The 18,184-nt window shown below is 43.8% G+C and overlaps 1 protein-coding gene across 2 annotated transcripts in view; it reads left to right on the top strand.

Moving 5' to 3' along the window:
- The window catches only part of LOC129824193 (epidermal growth factor receptor-like), a 74,980-nt gene that overhangs the window by 40,713 nt on the left and 16,083 nt on the right, over positions 1 to 18,184 (top strand). For both annotated transcript variants that reach the window (XM_055883644.1, XM_055883643.1), the window contains exons 2-6: positions 14,835 to 14,986; positions 15,477 to 15,663; positions 16,738 to 16,869; positions 17,170 to 17,238; positions 17,362 to 17,480. In XM_055883644.1, coding sequence (XP_055739619.1) covers positions 14,835 to 14,986; positions 15,477 to 15,663; positions 16,738 to 16,869; positions 17,170 to 17,238; positions 17,362 to 17,480 — 659 coding nt within the window. The remainder of the gene's footprint in view (positions 1 to 14,834; positions 14,987 to 15,476; positions 15,664 to 16,737; positions 16,870 to 17,169; positions 17,239 to 17,361; positions 17,481 to 18,184) is intronic.

Below are 18,184 nucleotides of genomic sequence, written 5' to 3'. Positions count from 1 at the left end.
GATTTGTTCTCGGGAACAAATGGAGACTTATGGAGGTTTCCATGATATAAATACCTTAGAGTGCAAAGTTGGACTGGTTCCAATAGGATTAGCCCAGTAGACCTGTATTCACTATATTATCAACCTTCCCTTCTGAGCTGATTATGGTAGAGGAAGCGAGTCAGAATTGTTCAAATAGATTCACTTGTCTGGGTATTATCAAAGTATAATCCACGGTGGGCATGGCATACACAGTAATAATCGCCCGTGCAGAATATTGCCCCAAACATCAGAATACGTTTAAGAGCAACACAAGCAAGTTAGATTACTTTCAAATAGTCAAGCATGAGGTATGCGAAGAATGTCAAGCAGCTATCGCCATTGGCAGTGAAGGGGGAACACTCCGTTGGGTCATTGTATATGGGTCATTTTCCCCCGTTTTGTTTTCAACTGTTTTGTCTGTCTGAGGCAGACAGTAAGGTTGGTTGTCGTCTTTAGATCTCAGGTATTTAGCTAAAGGATGTGAAGTTTTCCCAGGACAAATTACCCCTAGTTCTGTTTTTTTGGCACCTACAGTACCTACAACTGAAAACGCCATGGAAAGTTAGACATACAACATTTTTTACAGGAAACGTCATTGCATCTGCTGAGAGGAGTTTGATCCAAAGCTCACGTCTCTCAATAAGAATGCTGTGATGCCATTGGTTGGACTGTGTGATAGCTGTTTTAGCCAAACAATTGTAGGACCGTCCATGTTCCTCATACACTATATATACAAAAGTATGTGGACACCACTTCAAAATAGTGGATTCGGCTATCTCAGCCACACCCGTTGCTGACAGGTATATAAAATCGAGCACACAGCCATGCAATCCCCATAGACAAACATTGGCAGTAGAATGGCCTTACTGAAGAGCTCCGTGACGTTCAACGCGGCACCGTCATAGGATGCCACCTTTCCAACAAGTCAGTTCTTTACATTTCTGCCCTGCTAGAGAAATGGAAAGGTCTAGGAGCAACAATGGCTCAGCTGCGAAGTGGTAGGCCACACAAGCTCACAGAACTGGACCGAGTGCTGAAGTGCTTAGCGTGTAAAAATTGTCTGTCCTCGGTTGCAACACTCACTACCAAGTTCCAAACTGCCTCTGGAAGCAACGTCAGCACAATAACTGTTCGTCGGTAACTTAATGAAATTGGTTTACATGACCGAGCAGCCGCACACAAGCCTAAGATCACCATGTTCAATTCCAAGCGTTGCCTGGAGTGGTGTAAAGCTTCACCATCTGGCAGTCCGACGGACTAATCTGGGTTTGGCAGACGTCAGGAGAACACTACCTGCCCGAATGCATAGTGCCAACTGTAAAGTTTGGTGGAGGAGGAATAATGGTCTGGGGCTGTTTTCCATGGTTCGGGCTAGGCCGCTTTGTTCCAGGGAAGGGACATCTTAACACTACAGCATACAATGACATTCTAGACGATTCTGTGCATCCAACTTTTGGGGAAGGCCCTTTCCTGTTTCAGCATGACAATGTCCCCATGCACAAAGCAAGGTCCATACAGAAATGGTTTGTCGAGATCAGTGTGGAAGAACTTGACTGGCCTACACAGAGCCCTGACCTCAACTCCATCAAAAACCTTCAGGATGAATTGGAACGCCGACTACGAGCCAGGCCTAATCAACCAACATCAGTGCCCGACCTCACTAATGCTCATGTGGCTCATGTGGAATGGAAGTCCCCGCAGCAATGTTCCAACATCTAGTGGAAAGCCTTCCAGAAGAGTGGAGGCTGTTATAGCAGCAAAAGGGGGGACCAACTCCATATTAATGTCCATGATTTTGGAATGAGATGTTCGACGAGCAGGTGTCCACATACTTTTGGTCATGCAGTGTATCTTGTCCCTAGCTACCCACTCCTGGTCTGTGTGTATGTAGTATAGAGTGTGTCTCACACATACTGACTCTGAGCAAGGGCCCTAGGGCTCAGAAGTGAGTGCATTACACCCTGATAGGGGAACGATTCGCTGTCCGCCAAGACCCAGACCCTTTGATGAGTGACGCAAAACAGCCAGCGCTCAGCACTGAGGTCCTGTGGTCCCTGCCAACAGCACTGCTTTGTATCCGGGGAGATGAGGGGGCGGCCTTAAAACAACTGTCCCCCGCTCCACACTGCAACCATGATCACTTCAAACAACTAGCTTAAAGAAACAAGTCATTGTTTTGGCTTCCGTTACCAACCATGTGTGATATGTCTTTTTGTCACACAAAACAAGGGGGATTTCAATCACACACCCCAAATCTAACATTAGAAGCCGTATGAGCCTCTGTCTCTGTGTGAGATTTTTCAGACAAGGGAAGTGTTACAGCGTTTTAATGCCGGGTTCCAAATCATATTGTTTGCACAATTTCCAGATAAGGGGATTGTTTTCTCAATACTCTGAACATTATTACCGAGCTGAATACTTGTCGTTATACCCCAAGCTCCAGCGCTTGGCACGTCTTTCACATTTTAGGCATTTCAGTTTGATGTGTCATCTCCAAGTCATAACTAAATTCTGTTGAGCTTCACGGTGAAAATGGAATTGGTCACACTTTGGGCCAATATAAGACACAATGTAACCAAATCCCCCTTTCGTAGTGTCGTTAATTCAGAGGGCTCCTTAGACAACTACGCAATCTAAGACCGTTTAGTGTGACGAGGCCAAGAAACTGCTTATCCAAAGGAAATTCCCGATCACACTTGTAGGCGATGTCATGACGACGTTAGCTAGCTAAACTCGTGCGCAGAAACACGTCGTTAGGTCTAATGGTCATGTCGCGCCGAACTGTGCATATGCATGCCGTCAAATCAAATCAAAAATCAAGTTATTTTGAACGAAAATTAAAATGTGTTAGTCTGTCACTCACAAGGTTGAAGTAACGACATGTTCAGCTACTTAAGACATTGGCTCGAATCTAGGTTTTGCCTTTTATAAATCGAGAATAATTATAGAAGTCGAGTCTGCTCTGCGAAGGCGTTCCCGGAAGGATCGCAAAGTTGGGCCTCTGTTGAATCACTTAGCTAGTAGCTAGCTACCCTCAGTGTGTGTGTGTGTGCGTGCGTGTGTGTGTGTGTGTGCGCACGCGTGTGTGTCCACATGAATAGTAAACAAACAAAAATCTGACCAACTGGGGACATTTTGTTAGTCCCCACGAGGTCAAATGCTATTTCTAGGGGGTTTAAGGTTAAGGTTATAATTAGTGTTAGGGTTAGAATTACGTTAAGGTTCAGGGTTAGGAGCTAGGATTGGTTTTAGGGTTAAGGTTAGGAGCTAGGGTTAGGGTTAAGGTTAGGTTTTGGGGTTAGGGTTAAGGTTAGGGTTAGGTTAATGGTTAGGGGTTAGGGAAAATAGGAATTTGAATGGGATTGAATTGTGTGTCCCCACGAGGTTAGCTGTACAGGACTGTGTGTGTGTGTGACTGAATGAGGAGGAAACTATTCATCACTAGGAGGCTATAGTAAAGGCCTCCAGTCTCAGTTTGCTTAATGCGTAGACCAGGGGGTGAAAGTGGCGGTGAGTAAGAGCTGAGCAACACAATGCCGCTCACGGACTAAAACCTCAGCCTCTTTTAAAGTATGTATGCCTTTTTATGGGTCCAGAGAGGAAGAGGCTATGGAGTTAGTTAATAGGGATGTGACTAAGGCAGTAGCTGAGTTGGCACAAGTGGTTGGAATCACATAGGAACAGTACTAGGAGAAATTCAGTTTGATCCCTGATATCCCCTTCACGCTTCCCTAGTATGAACTGTTTTCAATCTGTCCCATTTAAAAGTTGAGAAAGATCAGGTTAACTCACTACCCCTGACTACCATGACTTAACTGTAGCTTTCAGTGTGGGGTTGATCAGAGGCAACCAGTGTCTTTATCTCCTGTGCCCTTAGATGCCGTTTAGGACAGAGAGCTCAGCCTTCCTTATCTGTGCTGCGTGCTGCTCTGCTTGGCTCCACTCGGACCCCGGATGGCTTTGGGAATTCTGCTGAAACCAAGCCAATAGGGCATTCCCGAATTACAGCTGCTTTTTCTTGCTGGAATGATGTGTGAAATGTGTGGGTTTTTCTGCCTGTGGTTCCCCCCCCCCCCCCCCCCCTTTTCCAGGCATGGTTCTCTAAAGAGCATTGGTAAAGGAAATGGGAAATGCCTCCACAACCTTCTAGTACTTGTGGATAGCCCTCACAGGATAAAGGAACATTTGGACAAGTGGGGCCACTTTGCTTGTCCCCACAAATGTTTTTACATTTTTTTATTTAGGCTTAGGGGTTAGGTTTAGGGTTAGGGTTTTGGGGTTAAGGTTAGAGTTATGGTTAGGTTAAGGGTTAAGGTTAGAGTTAGATTTAGGGTTAGGGGTTAGGGAAAATAGGATTTTGGTCCCCACAATTCTTTGGTCCCAACAAGAATAGCAATACAAAAGTGTGTGTGTGTGTGTGTGTGTAAGTGGTGTGCGTGCGTCAGTGAGTTAGCAGGCAGCAGTGAGTTTGTCTTGCCGGCCTCTCTCCCGCCCACTCTCTCTCTCTCCAGTCTTCCTCTCTCTGACTTCCTGTGGGATTGTTAAAGAGGAGGATAGTGTTTGCAGTGGAAGGGGGGAGACACTGGGAGAGGAGGGGGAGACGGGGTAGAATGTCTTGAGCCTAAAAGGGGACAATGGGGAGAATGTCTGGAGTGAAAGAAGGAAAGGAGGAAGTGGGCAGACTGTTGAACGTTTAAGGAGGCTGGTGGATAGATTCGTGGATTTTAAAAGGGTTAGAGTTTTGAGTGTTGGGTGACTGGTGGGATGCAGTGTTATTTAAAAACAGAGCAATGGATAGCACATACAAATGGTGCCAAGTATGTTTATGACCTGGGTGTCTAATGATTATTAAAGCCCAGATTGAATTATGGTCTTCTATATGGGACAGCTGCGGGAAGTGATACTGGTGTAGATATCTATGGTCACTGGCAAGCTAAAATAAATTGATTATTTTACTTGGTTATTTGCACATCTATAATCTCTCTTTCTGTGGCCACAAAAGCGCATCATTAAGAGCAGTGAATGCACCATTGATAGTTCAAGTAAATGAATGAAGAGTCTGTTGTGTGACCAGGGATCACTGTGTCAATTCAAGGGATCACTGACTTGAATGTCATGAAAAGAGCTTCTTGTATCAATGTCAGTATCGGACAGCAGCTCTGTGTATGCCAAGCCTACATCCCAGCAAATAGGGATGTCCTGAGGAGATTCGGCGACGTTCCCATTAGCACCCTTAAGAGTTTCGGCGAGACGTTATCCCTTTGACGTTCTGAGAACGTTGCGTGACGGTCCCAAGGGAACGTTCTCTGGGGGACCTTTGTCTAGTTCCCTGTAAGTTCCCAGGACGTCATTGAGGACCATGTCAGGGCCTTTTTAGGACGTTCTCAGGAATGTCATTTTACTAGTTCTTAAGACGTTGTGTGATGTCCCAAGGGACCGTTCTCTGGGGAACCTTTTTCTAGTTTGTCCCAGGGACGTCCCAAAGACATTTTTAGGACGTTCTTGGGACGTTGTGTCATGTCCCCCTGGAGGTTTTGTCTAAGTCCCGGTTTGTCCTAGGTTAAGGATCCCAACTTCATTAAAAGGTTTTAACGTTTAAACGTTCACACCCCTATACAGCACAGCAGAGTAGAGTACAGTACAGTAAATTATACTGTACTCTACTCTAGTGTGCTCTACATTTACATTTACATTTAAGTCATTTAGCAGACGCTCTTATCCAGAGCGACTTAGGGCCATAGCTACAAATGAGGACACAGAGGTCCTCATATTTACTTGTTACTTTCACTTTACTTGTGAACTTTCACTATTGAAAATATCAAGACTAGGAAATGTTTCTTAAACGTATAGAAGGCACAATTTCTGCAAAACTAAATCTAAACGTTGATATTAGTCATTACTTCAACATGACTGTGTATGTGTGTCATGTATTGCTCATACCTTATGCCTTTTTCTGCTAGATGTATTCGCTAGATCCCTTTTCCATCTGTTTAACCAGAAATCAAAGCCTTTGCTTATTCCAAATATTTGGGATGTCATTTTTTTGGTATTTTTTTGTATAAACGCCTTCGTTTCTCAAACCAAATTTGAAGTGTTCCTATGAACTTCTCCCCCCTTCTTAGTTATTGTTGCGATTTACACGAAACGGTGTGTGTCCTGTGCAACAGTGCAGAGTGACTGGGCCTATTCCAGCATTCCACCACAGGGTCACAGAGTAAACATACGACTGACCCTTCTGCTGCAGATATCTGGAGTGTCTCAGTGACTGCTAGAGAACACTATGTGTTTGTACAGGAACACTCTCTAACTGGGGTAAATATTAGCCTTTTGGCCTTTATTTGGTCTCTTTTCCCTCAGAGTTCTAAAGGACCAAACCGCTCCGAAAGACTACATTTTCAAAGCCGTTTACTTTCAGCTCAAACTGTAAGAGCTCTTCCAGTGAGAAGTCATTGAGTTGTGTTGAGCTTACAGAGGGCTCAATCTGCTCTCCCAATAGATTCACGTAAATTAAAGTGAACACAGTTAGAAGGGATCATCGGTCATTCACAGCATCCACTGGTGTTTGCTTGCCCTGTGCTCCTTGTGCTCCAAAGCTGGGTTAGTGTTTTGTCCTCTCTGCAACCCTGAGGGGTACGGGGGGGGGGGGGGGTATCCGCCACCCTCCACTCCCATTGTGGACCCTTTTTCTTCTGAGACGCCCTGAGTTGTTTTCTCAAAGGGATTGATGCTACATGCATCTCCCACGCAGAGGAAGATGAAGTCTTCCCCTGGCCTCACAGTACAAAGAGCAGGATATTAGGACGGGTTTCTTTAATTGCAAGTCTGTGGGCCTATTCTTGCACGGTAGGCCTAAACAGGTTACTTCTCAGAATGAAGGTTTCCTATTACGATTATGTACCTGTGTATGTTAACTGCATTAGTATTAATTTTGAATCATATTGCGAAATCGGGACTTGATCCCTCACCCCCTCGTCAACATCAGCCAATCAGAAAGGAGTAGAGGAGGAGGGAGGAGGAAGTTTGTGCTCAATCCACAGGAAGTATGGGGGAAGTGCTTTATTTTCCTCCCTCAGATAGTGGGCCTTTGAGATTATGCTCCCGTCAAATCTGGGGGTGTGGATGGAAACTTGAGGCAGTCCACTGCACCCCCGAGGAGCCTATACTTTGTACTGCATCCAAGGAAAGCAGAAGAAACTGCTACACAATGCATCTGTTTTTCCATTCAGAAGCGTGGTGTCGTTGCGTTTAGGAGATAGATTGCTGAATAGGAGATAGATGATTCTTCTTATTAAACTGTTCTGACTCGTACAATTTATTACATGTATTTAATGTTATATTGATGTTACGATCATTCTGCATGATTAGAAATGTAGCCTAAGTCTTACTAAGGAAATGAGTGTTTGTATTGATTTGTATTCAAGAGAGGATAACACTGGCGGTTGGGCTACTCTGCTGTGATTCTTTCTTCGAGGGGAGGAATAAACAAGAATATCAATGAACATAGCCACTTCCTCATTAATTCTGAGTCAAATTTCACTAGTGTAATTCTCAGACTCTGGTGGCAGTGTAATTGAATTGCAGGTAGTGAAGGAGGGGAAGGAAACAAGGTGTTGGATCATTTCTGTTTCTCCCAGTAGAACTGGCTGTCAATCATCATTCCCTTTACTGAAGAGAGGCTATAGATACATTAGTACAACCCAGTTGGCATATGAATATTGTTTACCGTTTTGCTTTTGTGAAATTAGAGACAATTGTTGATACAGAATTCAACTTGGCCAAATTCCGCACAGGGTAATAGACCAACTGTGGTTCCTTGCAATCACTCTTTTAGTCACAACCTTTTAGAACAATACAATGTTACGGCTGTAATAAACCCAACTTGTGGAGATGAAGTGGTTGCCTCATTACACTTCCTGCAGTTTAAAGATCTGATAGCCTCCAGAAACAGAAATCTGCTTTCACAACCTTGAGCTCTAACACTAGTCCAGCAAGAAAACATCAAAAGGCAGATGTGTGTGTGTGTGTGTGTGTGTGTGTGTGTGTGTGTGTGTGTGTGTGTGTGTGTGTGTGTGTGTGTGTGTGTGTGTGTGTGTGTGTGTGTGTGTGTGTGTGTGTGTGTGTGTGTGTGTGTGTGTGTGTGTGTGGGTGCGTGTGTGCGTGTGTGCGTGTGTGCGTGCGTGTGTGTGTGTGTGTGTGTGTGTGTGTGTGTGTGTGTGTGGGTGCATGTGTGCGTGCGTGCGTTGTTAGTGCTGCAGCACAAGGCGATCCAGGGCATGTTCTGTACAACTGAGCCTCTCAAACAGGAAGTGGTTTACCTGATTACATAACACACACAAAGAGGTAGAGGTTCTGGAGACTTGCCAGAGCCGCCACTCCCTGCCTGCTCCTCCTGGGCTCCTGGCATCGTAAGCGACGTCACCGCAGCTGGGCGGAAAGGAAGTGAAGCAATCAGCGAAGCGTTTTAACAATATCACAAACTACCTCCTCACTCATCCCATTGACTTAATCAGACACCACTCCCTCTGCATCTTATGTAAAGTGACGGTACTGTCATTCTCAATGAGTCAAACGTGCATCAGGTGTGACGGAATAAATGGCGCATCCGGTACAGTTTAGCTACTTTTGGGTTTTTGATGTAGTATTTCCACATTCAGGTCTCATGAAGGATTGTAATAGAATGATATCTAACGAGGGCCAAAATATTTGAATAGTTCTCAGATCCATGTAGAGACAGATGATTGCATCATTTGCACCAAAGTTTGTTTTCAATTTCAACTAGTCATCTGGTATTCGTTATAAATCCATGATTCTCTCTTAATCACGAGCGTAGTGTTATTCTAACCGCTCAAGGCTGCATCTGAAATGACGCACTTTATTTTTGGTTTCTACTTGTCGTGGCGTACGCAGTAAGTCGTTTTATGGTGGTGTAATGTCAGGTCGTTTAGAGCACCGCCTGGGTCTGCCATAAAACTATTGATGAAATCAGTAGGCAAATACGGTGCAATGTTTACCATGGCTTATACACACGTGCACACACACACACACACACACTTTTTCTTCAGACTGAATATACCACTGACATATAAGAAGATTTTTATTTGTTTCTTTTTTTCACCTTTATCTAACCAGGCTAGTTGAGAACAAGTTCACATTTACAACTGCGACCTGGCCAAGATAAAGCAAAGCAGTGTGACAAAAACAACAACACAGAGTTACACATAAACAAACGTACAGTCAAATAACTCAAAAGAAAAGAAAAATTTAAAAGAGGGAAAACCTCTCAATGAGAGAAGGGCAACGGTGACGAGACACATGGTCAGGTTTTAGGCCTGATTGTAGCCGAGCGTGTGGTTTGATATTGTAAGTGATGCTTATGGCACACAACAGTGATAATATCCCATCACTCCCTATGATGATCTATCTGTGACGTCAAATGATTGTTAATACTTTAATGCATTGCCTCTTACTACTGTATACTGTATAAAGACATGTTGTGATGTTTTTGGTTTATTCCTCTTCTGCCTTTCTGTCAGTCATAATTGAGTTAATTACGTTTATTAAATCTCACGTCATGCCTCCTAATTAAAACAAAAGAGGCAGCTTTCTACAGTAGCATCCTAAGTCTGCCTCTGTTGCTAGGCGTTAGGGGGTTTGGGTCTGCCTCTGTTGCCACAGAGTTAGGGTGTTAGGCTGCGTCCCAAATAGCACCCTGGTCCCTGTGTGGTGCACCACTTTGGACCAGAGCAGTGCACTGTAAATGGAATAGGGTGCCATTTGGGACACACCCTTAGGCCAGTGCAGTGGATGATAAGGGTTCATGTCAGGGTGTCCCCTCAGGGACCTGTTAATGAGGACTAGAACGTAAGGGCTTCACCGAGGAACACAGCTGTTCAAGGTCCTATACTCTCTCTCTGATTGGCCCCATCGCTAGCCTGGTCCCAGATCTGTTTGTGCTATATTGGCAGCTCCTATGTTTCCGGCGAGACAATGACCAGATAAATTGAATTGGCAAGACAGCACAAACAGATCTGGGACCAGGCTAGCCCATGTCAACTGATCACAAGAGCTAGTAATAACAAACAAGTGAAGTGTACCATGGAAGGAGTAAATAAATAGAGTAAGATATTGCTTTGACATTTGTGTTGCCAGTTCCATTACGAAGTTCCATATGTTATTATTTCAAGAGGACAAGCTTTGTTAGAATAATACTCCTTATTAATGATATGTTTATTTCCTCCATTCTTGGAAATGAAAAGGCCAGTGTACGAGAGCATAGTGTTGTGTTATTAAGGTGTGTCTTATGCTGAGGCTGCCGCTTGAATGCGTGTGTGTTCTGACTTTGCTGTCAGGACCAGGCATGTTTAGGAATGTATACCTAGGAACACTACAACAACAGACAGTAGCCAGGTTTCCATCCAACCATTTAATGCGAGTAAAGAACATGTCTGATAAGAAAATGTCATGACAGGCCTGATGTAAACTTTCCAAATGTCGACAAAACAAAATACGCTAGAGAAGGTGGGATCTTTTTGCGGATTCTAGAATCTTCGCAGGACAATCTGTCGCCAATTGGATGGAAACCTAGCTACTGACTTGAATTTGAGGAAGATAAATTCCCTGTTTGTCCCAAAGCTCTTACTCTGACTCCAGGGACACATTTACCAGAATGTAAAGTAGTGTCGCTCTTGCTCAACCACGACCATAGTTTTGTTTGAGCGATTGGTTAGAATGCTGCTTATTGAGTGTGACGTGTTGTGGTGCAGAGGGTCCCTGGTTCGAGCCCAGGCTACTCTGTTTGTTCAAATGGTATTTTATTCCACATTTAACTCTGTACTGTACAGTCGTCTATAGTTGATCACTTGTGGTCTTTAGTGTGGGATGGTGCTTGGGAAACCACGCATCTTTCCTCATCTGGATCGAATCACCAAGCTGACAAGGTAAAAATCTGTCGTTCTGCCCCTGAACAAGGCAGTTAAACGACTGTTGCCCGGTAGGCCGTCATTGTAAATAGAATTTGTTCTTAACTGACTTGCCTAGTTAAATAAAGGTTAAATAAAATCAAATGTGCCCCTGATTCACAGTTTCAGTCTCAACAGCCTGTCAGACCAGCTCAAGGGACAGACAGTCAGAAGGAACAGGAAGTCAGTAAGGTGACCTGTTTCCTCCAGACCCACAGTCTCCTCAGTCAGTCTCTACTACTATGTAAAGGATCCTCTTGTCTTCCTCTGCATACCTATCTCTAATACTGCCTCCTTGCCTTGGCTTATCCGAACACGGGTTATGTAAGAGTAGATTACAGCATTATCAGCCTTTTATCTTAGGCGTTTGTTGTCCTGGCTCGCTCAATGGCTCTATTGTTGGTGCTAGAGCCTGTGTGTACATACACGTTATCAGCACTTGGAAGAGCCTGAGACATTTTTTTAATTGTGCCAAGAATGGGAGTTGTATTCCAATATAGCTCCAGTTTTAATTTCCACAAATGTCTTAAGGTCCTGAAAATAAGCTTTTGAGTGACTAAAATATCACCCATTATATTTTTTTGGGGGGGGGGGATATAGAAATGCTATAAAACAAAACTTATTCTCGCATGGCTAACAACCAATGAATTTTGAAAAGACAAGCTGAGCGGACGGGAAGTTTATATTCATGAGCTGGCCTTGACTGAAAGGTCTTTGAAACACCTATGTCAAAAAACTTGGATGCAGAATTGCAGTAAAATCATCTCAATCAAATTTGTTGAAACACAAAGCAACTCAAACAACATTGAAATTGCATCAATTATGTATTTTTTTATATACGGTTGAAGTCTGAGGTTTACATAAACCTTCGCCAAATACATTTAAACTCAGTTTTTCACAATTCCTGACATTTAATCCTAGTAAAAAATCCTGTCTTAGGTCAGTTAGGATCACCACTTTATTTTAAGAATGTGAAATGTCAGAATAATAGTAGAGAGAATGATTTATTTCAGCTTTTATTTCTTTCATCACATTCCCAGTGGGTCATACGTTTACATACACTCAATTAGTATTTGGTAGCATTGCCTTTAAATTGTTTAACTTGGGTCAAACGTTTTGGGTAGCCTTCCACAAGCTTCCCACAATCAGTTGGGTGAATTTTGGCCCGTTCCTCCTGACAGAGCTGGTGTAACTGAGTCAGGTTTGTAGGCCTCCTTGCTCGCACACACTTTTTCAGTTCTGCCCACACATTTTCTATGAGATTGAGGTCAGGGCTTTGTGAAGTGCCACTCCAATACCTTGACTTTGTTGTCCTTAAGCCATTTTGCCACAAATTTGGAAGTAGGCTTGGGGTCATTCTACATTTGCGACCAAGTTTTAACTTCCTGACTGATGTCTTGAGATGTTTCTTCAATATATCCACATAATTTTCCTACCTCATGATGCCATCTATTTTGTGAAGTGCACCAGTCATTCCTGCAGCAAAGCACCCTCACAACATGATGCTGCCACCCCCGTGCTTCACGGTTGGGATGGTGTTCTTCGGCTTGCGAGCATCCCCCTTTTTCCTCCAAACATAACGATGGTCATTATGGCCAAACAGTTCTATTTTTGTTTCATCAGATCAGAGGACATTTCTCCAAAAAGTACAATCTTTGGCCCCATGTGCAGTTGCAAACCGTAGTCTGGCTTTTTTATGGCGGTTTTGGAGCAGTGGCTTCTTCCTTGCTGAGCGTCCTTTCAGGTTATGTTGACATAGGACTCGTTTTACTGTGGATATAGATACTTTTGTACCTGTTTCCTCCATAATCTTCACAAGATCCTTTGCTGTTGTTCTGGGATTGATTAGCACTTTTCGCACCAAAGTACGTTCATCTCTAGGAGACAGAACCTGTCTCTTTCCTGAGCGGTATGACGGCTGCGTGGGTCCATGGTGTTTATTCTTGCGTACTATTGTTTGTACAGATGAACGTGGTACCTTCAGGCATTTGGAAATTGCTCCAAAGGATGAACCAGACTTGTGGAGTTCTACAATTTTTTACTGAGATCTTGGCTGATTTCTTTTGATTTTCCCATGATGTCAAGCAAAGAGGAACTGAGTTTGAAGGTAGGCCTTGAAATACATCCACAGGTACACCTCCAACTGACTCAGATTATGTTAATTAGTCTATCAGAAGTTTCTGAAGCCATGGCATCATTTTCTGGAATTTTTCAAGCCTGTTTAAAGGCAGTCAACTTAGTGTATGTAAACTTCTGACCCACTGGAATTGTGATACAGTTAATTATAAGTGAAATAATCTGTCTGTAAACAATTGTTGTTTAGTCGGTTAGGACAAAGTATATGTCCTAACCGACTTGGCAAAACTATAGTTTGTTAACAAGAAATTTGTGGAGTGGTTGAAAACAAGTTTTAATGACTCCAACCGAAGTGCATGTAAAATTCCGACTTCAACTGTATATATACATCTCCCGTTTGTCATGTCTCTTGTGATATGGTTCACAGCTGCACTTAGAGATGTGTTAACCTGACAACTGTGTCTGCGTTTTGAATGACCTTTCCCCCTTTTTGTTCCATGCTGGCTGAAGACCTAGCTAGCCAGTAACGAGCTAACACCAGACACAGATGAAAGGGGAAACATGTAAATATCTTTGCCATCGATGAATAGTGTAAACTTTTAATTATATTTGCTGACAGATACGCTACAGTCAAATTTTGGCACCAGTAAAATAGCTACCTAGCTCTATAAATCACGCCCCTCCACAAACACACCTTCTCCGATGTAGGTTACAAGGCAGTACTTATTTAAATTAGGTAAGAGAATATCATGTTACCATTGGTTTAATAAAATTTGCGTTAGGGTGATGTCACCCTATTCCGTTAGTAATCCCGCCTCCTGAATCCAAGTGTTTGACATGGAGGAGGGTGTATCTCCCTCCAGCTCCCTGACAGACAGGTTAACTGTCAGTTACAGAGGGGACCAATAACTTTATGATCAAACTTCATCAATGTAGAAGCAACAGTCATTTTTCATACTTTTGCCATCATACTTTGATCTGGTTTCATCTAAATATCAACCAATTTCATTAAAAACTAGATTTTGACTGTTCAAGACCTTTAAAAAGGCATTGTTATCTAACTCCAAAACCTGTCGGTTCATGAACTTCAGAAGATGGTCGAGAATGGGAAATTGGACCGATAGCGTTCCTTTAATGTTGCCAATATTCTTAGTTGTGACAGGGAGATGAGTGGAATAGATAATAATCCCCATGAAACGCCTGTTTGTGAAGAGTAACTCAAAATATTTCTGCACAGAGTTGACACGGTGCAGAAACTCAAGGCATTTGTTTTAACTAGCCAGAATAGCAGTGGAAAGAGTCTGGGCCAAGATAAATATGGTCGGCCAGCTCAGAGCACACAGCAACTCATGAGTAAGCGCCAGCATCGTAGGGATCAATTTCCCATTATCGATTCAATCCAGCTCAACTATTTAATGCTATTGAATGAACCAAAGTATGACTGTGCACAGCACAGCTCACACCTACAAACAAAGAAACAAGCCAACTTAAGCTCCTCTGACACACGTGTGTGAAGAGAGGCAGAAGTGAATCAGAGAGCCGGGGGACTTTGTTCTCTTGGGTATGCCAGTGTACATTTTAACAGTGACTATGCATGATGAATATCACTATCCATGTAAGGGTGCTTGGTAGCTAAGATATTCCTGTCTGGATCAAGGCAGCAGTTTTTCCATGTTCATTGTGAAATTCAAGTACGATCACTTTTCACCCAAGTGTTGTCTTCTACTTTCCTGGATGATTTCTAATCATCTTCTCCCCCCCCCCCCCCCCCCCCCCCAGTATGCCAGGGCATCACTAACCGGTTCAGCCTTCTGGGGTCAAAAGAGGGCCACTACTTGAACATGGTCAAGACCTACAGCAATTGTACCATTGTTCTGGAGAACCTGGAGGTCACACACATGGAAGACCACCATGATCTGTCTTTCCTCAGGGTAAGATAAAATGAACGTTAGCCTGGTCCCAGATCTGTTTGCGCTGTCTTGTCAGCTCCTATGAACAACGACCATAGGAGATGTCAAGATGGCACAAACAGTTCTGGGATCAGGCTACAGGTAAGGAACCCCTTTGTTTGGAGAAAGCATTACTGGATGAAAACATCACAGCTGCAACAACAAAAAATGTCTCACAAGCTTGTTTTAACCTACGATCATGGTCCAAAGCTATCTCAACGGGTAAGCTGTCCAAAACACCTCAATAGAGCCTTATAGCTTCAGTTGAGATAGTCTCTTAGGTTGCGCTCATACTTGTGACTAGGTTCAGTGGGTTACCGGTGGTAACCTGTGAACCTTGTCTAGCTATGAGGTTATAGACAGGTGAAGACCAGTAGGATCTGAGCTGGAGCCTCTAGGTCGGAAGTTGTTCACCCCTGGCATAGTGTGTGAAGACAAGGCCTAACCCAAATGTTTCATTGTTTGTCCACAGTCCATTCAGGAGGTGGGTGGCTATGTTCTGATCGCCCTCAACACAGCCAGCAGGATTCCCCTGGACAACCTGCGCATCATCCGAGGCCACACTCTCTACAACGATGGCTTTGCCCTGGCTGTGTTGATGAACCATAACAAGTCAATGGGAGCAGGCACCACCGAGCTGTCTCTGACCAGCCTCACAGGTCAGTCTCTAGGCCTGTCCCTGCTCTGTCCAGGCAGTCTCTGTACCCAGCCGCATAATGAGTGTTAGGGTTGTGATTGAGGCTATGGTTATGTTTGAACCAGGATGTGAACATGAAGCTAGGGTTAGGTTTGAACCAGGATGTGGACACGGAGCTAGGGTTAGGGTATGAACCAGGATGTGGACACGAAGCTAGGGTTAGGGTTGAGGCTAGAGTTAGGGGTGAACCAGGATGTGGACACGAAGCTAGGGTTAAGGTTGAGGCTAGGGTTAGGGGTGAACCAGGATGTAGACATGGAGCTAGGGTTAGGTTTGAACCAGGATGTGGACACGGAGCTAGGGTTAGGGTTGAACCAGGATGTGGACATGAAGCTAGGGTTAGGGTTGAACCAGGATGTGGACACGAAGCTAGGGTTAGGGTTGAGGCTAGGGTTAGGGGTGAACCAGGATGTAGACATGAAGCTAGGGTTAGGGTATGAACCAGGATGTGGACACGAAGCTAGGGTTAGGGTTGAGGCTAGGGTTAGGGGTGAACCAGGATGTAGACATGAAGCTAGGGTTAGGGGTGAACCAGAATGTGGACACGAAGCTAGGGTTAGGGTATGAACCAGGATGTGGACACGAAGCTAGGGTTAGGGTTGAACCAGGATGTGGACACGAAGCTAGGGTTAGGATATGAACCAGGATGTGGACACGAAGCTAGGGTTAGGGTATGAACCAGGATGTGGACACGAAGCTAGGGTTAGGGTTGAGGCTAGAGTTAGGGGTGAACCAGGATGTAGACACGAAGCTAGGGTTAGGGTTGAGGCTAGGGTTAGGGTATGAACCAGGATGTGGACATGAAGCTAGGGTTAGGGTTGAGGCTAGGGTTAGGGTTGAACCAGGATGTAGACATGGAGCTAGGGTTAGGGTTGAGGCTAGGGTTAAGGTTGAACCAGGATGTGGACATGAAGCTAGGGTTAGGGTTGCTTTTGGAGCTGGAGCTAGGTTATCTACACCGTTTTATTACATTGATTAATTCACATCAACATTCAACATCCATCTGAAAATAAACGCATCTCTCTCCATTTTCCAGAGATCCTGAAAGGAGGAGTGAAGTTCTCAGGCAACCAGCTGTGTAACGTGGAGACCATCCAGTGGTTGGACATCGTGGACATTGACAGCAAACCCAACATGCAGTTACCTGAACCCAACAGAAATCGTCTCTGTAAGGAGCTCCTGTTACAGCACATTAAACAATGCGTCACATAAATGCACCTACCATAAGCCCATTCAATGTTTTATGTTTTTATACACCCTTGAGGCTAGATTTGTTCATGTTGTTAGATATTAACAGGAAGCTGATTCACCCAGCGCAGCCAACAGTTTAGTCATGTTTAACTTTCAACTAATCAAATACTCCAACTTTGCTTTATTGAACATTAAAATACTGAAGTACACTATAAAGTATTAAAGTACACTGAAGTTGCAGAGTTCTTGAACTATTATTTTGATATATTTTCTGTAGGTAAAAAATGTGATCCTGGATGCTTCAATGGTTCATGTTGGGCTCCCGGCCCAGAACACTGCCAGACATGTAAGTCTGTAAACCATGCTCTAATATTGTTGAAAGGTATACCGTAAGACAAAACAAGGGCTTAGTTGTATGATATCATAACTGGCACTTGCACATTACTGATGCTGTTTTCCTTCCTTCTAGTGACAAAGCTGAACTGTGCTCAGCAGTGCTCTAAGAGGTGTAAGGGTCCGTCTCCCATCGACTGCTGCAACGAACACTGTGCTGCTGGCTGCACTGGACCCAGACCTACAGACTGTCTGGTGAGAGACCCTAACCGTAACCCTAACCCATCTTCACACTGTATCTGACCCAGACCTACAGACTGTCTGGTGAGAGACCCTAACCGTAACCCTAACCCATCTTCACACTGTATCTGACCCAGACCTACAGACTGTCTGGTGAGAGACCCTAACCATAACCCTTACCCATCTTCACACTTCACACGCTACTGTCAAGTGACCTGACCAGGAAGAGAGAGACAGATTCCACCTTCACATTGTACGGGTGTCATAGGGTGGGACAGGAGTGACCATGAACGATTCTGTGCTTTAGTTAGGCTTTAAGTAGGGTCCAGAGTTCCTCCTGGTCAGGTCACGTGGTCTGAAAAAACCCTGGCTAGTCATAGGTCAAGAATGGCATCTCTCACATATACTAGGCCATCTTTGTAAATAAAATTTGTTCTTAACTGACTTGCCTAGTTAAATAAAGGTTAAATAAATAAAATATTTTTTTATTTTGTAGTTATTTCTTCACCCAATAAATGTGTTAGGAAACAGACACACATTGCATTTCACATTTTACACATCATTATTTCTGTCTTATGATGCTTCCTTTTGTCTTATTGGCTGATGACCAACATACTTTACACCAGTAACACTGTTTTCTATCCACTTTATGATTAAAACCACATTGTATTGCTTTTGTATCCGGTGACCCTTTCTATTACTGATTAAACCCTGCTTTT

The sequence above is a fragment of the Salvelinus fontinalis genome, chromosome 26 (genome assembly GCF_029448725.1).
Source record: "Salvelinus fontinalis isolate EN_2023a chromosome 26, ASM2944872v1, whole genome shotgun sequence".
NCBI classification, from domain to species: domain Eukaryota; kingdom Metazoa; phylum Chordata; class Actinopteri; order Salmoniformes; family Salmonidae; genus Salvelinus; species Salvelinus fontinalis.
The sequence above is the reverse complement of the archived record's forward strand: the minus strand, read 5'-3'. Positions and strand labels throughout refer to the sequence as shown.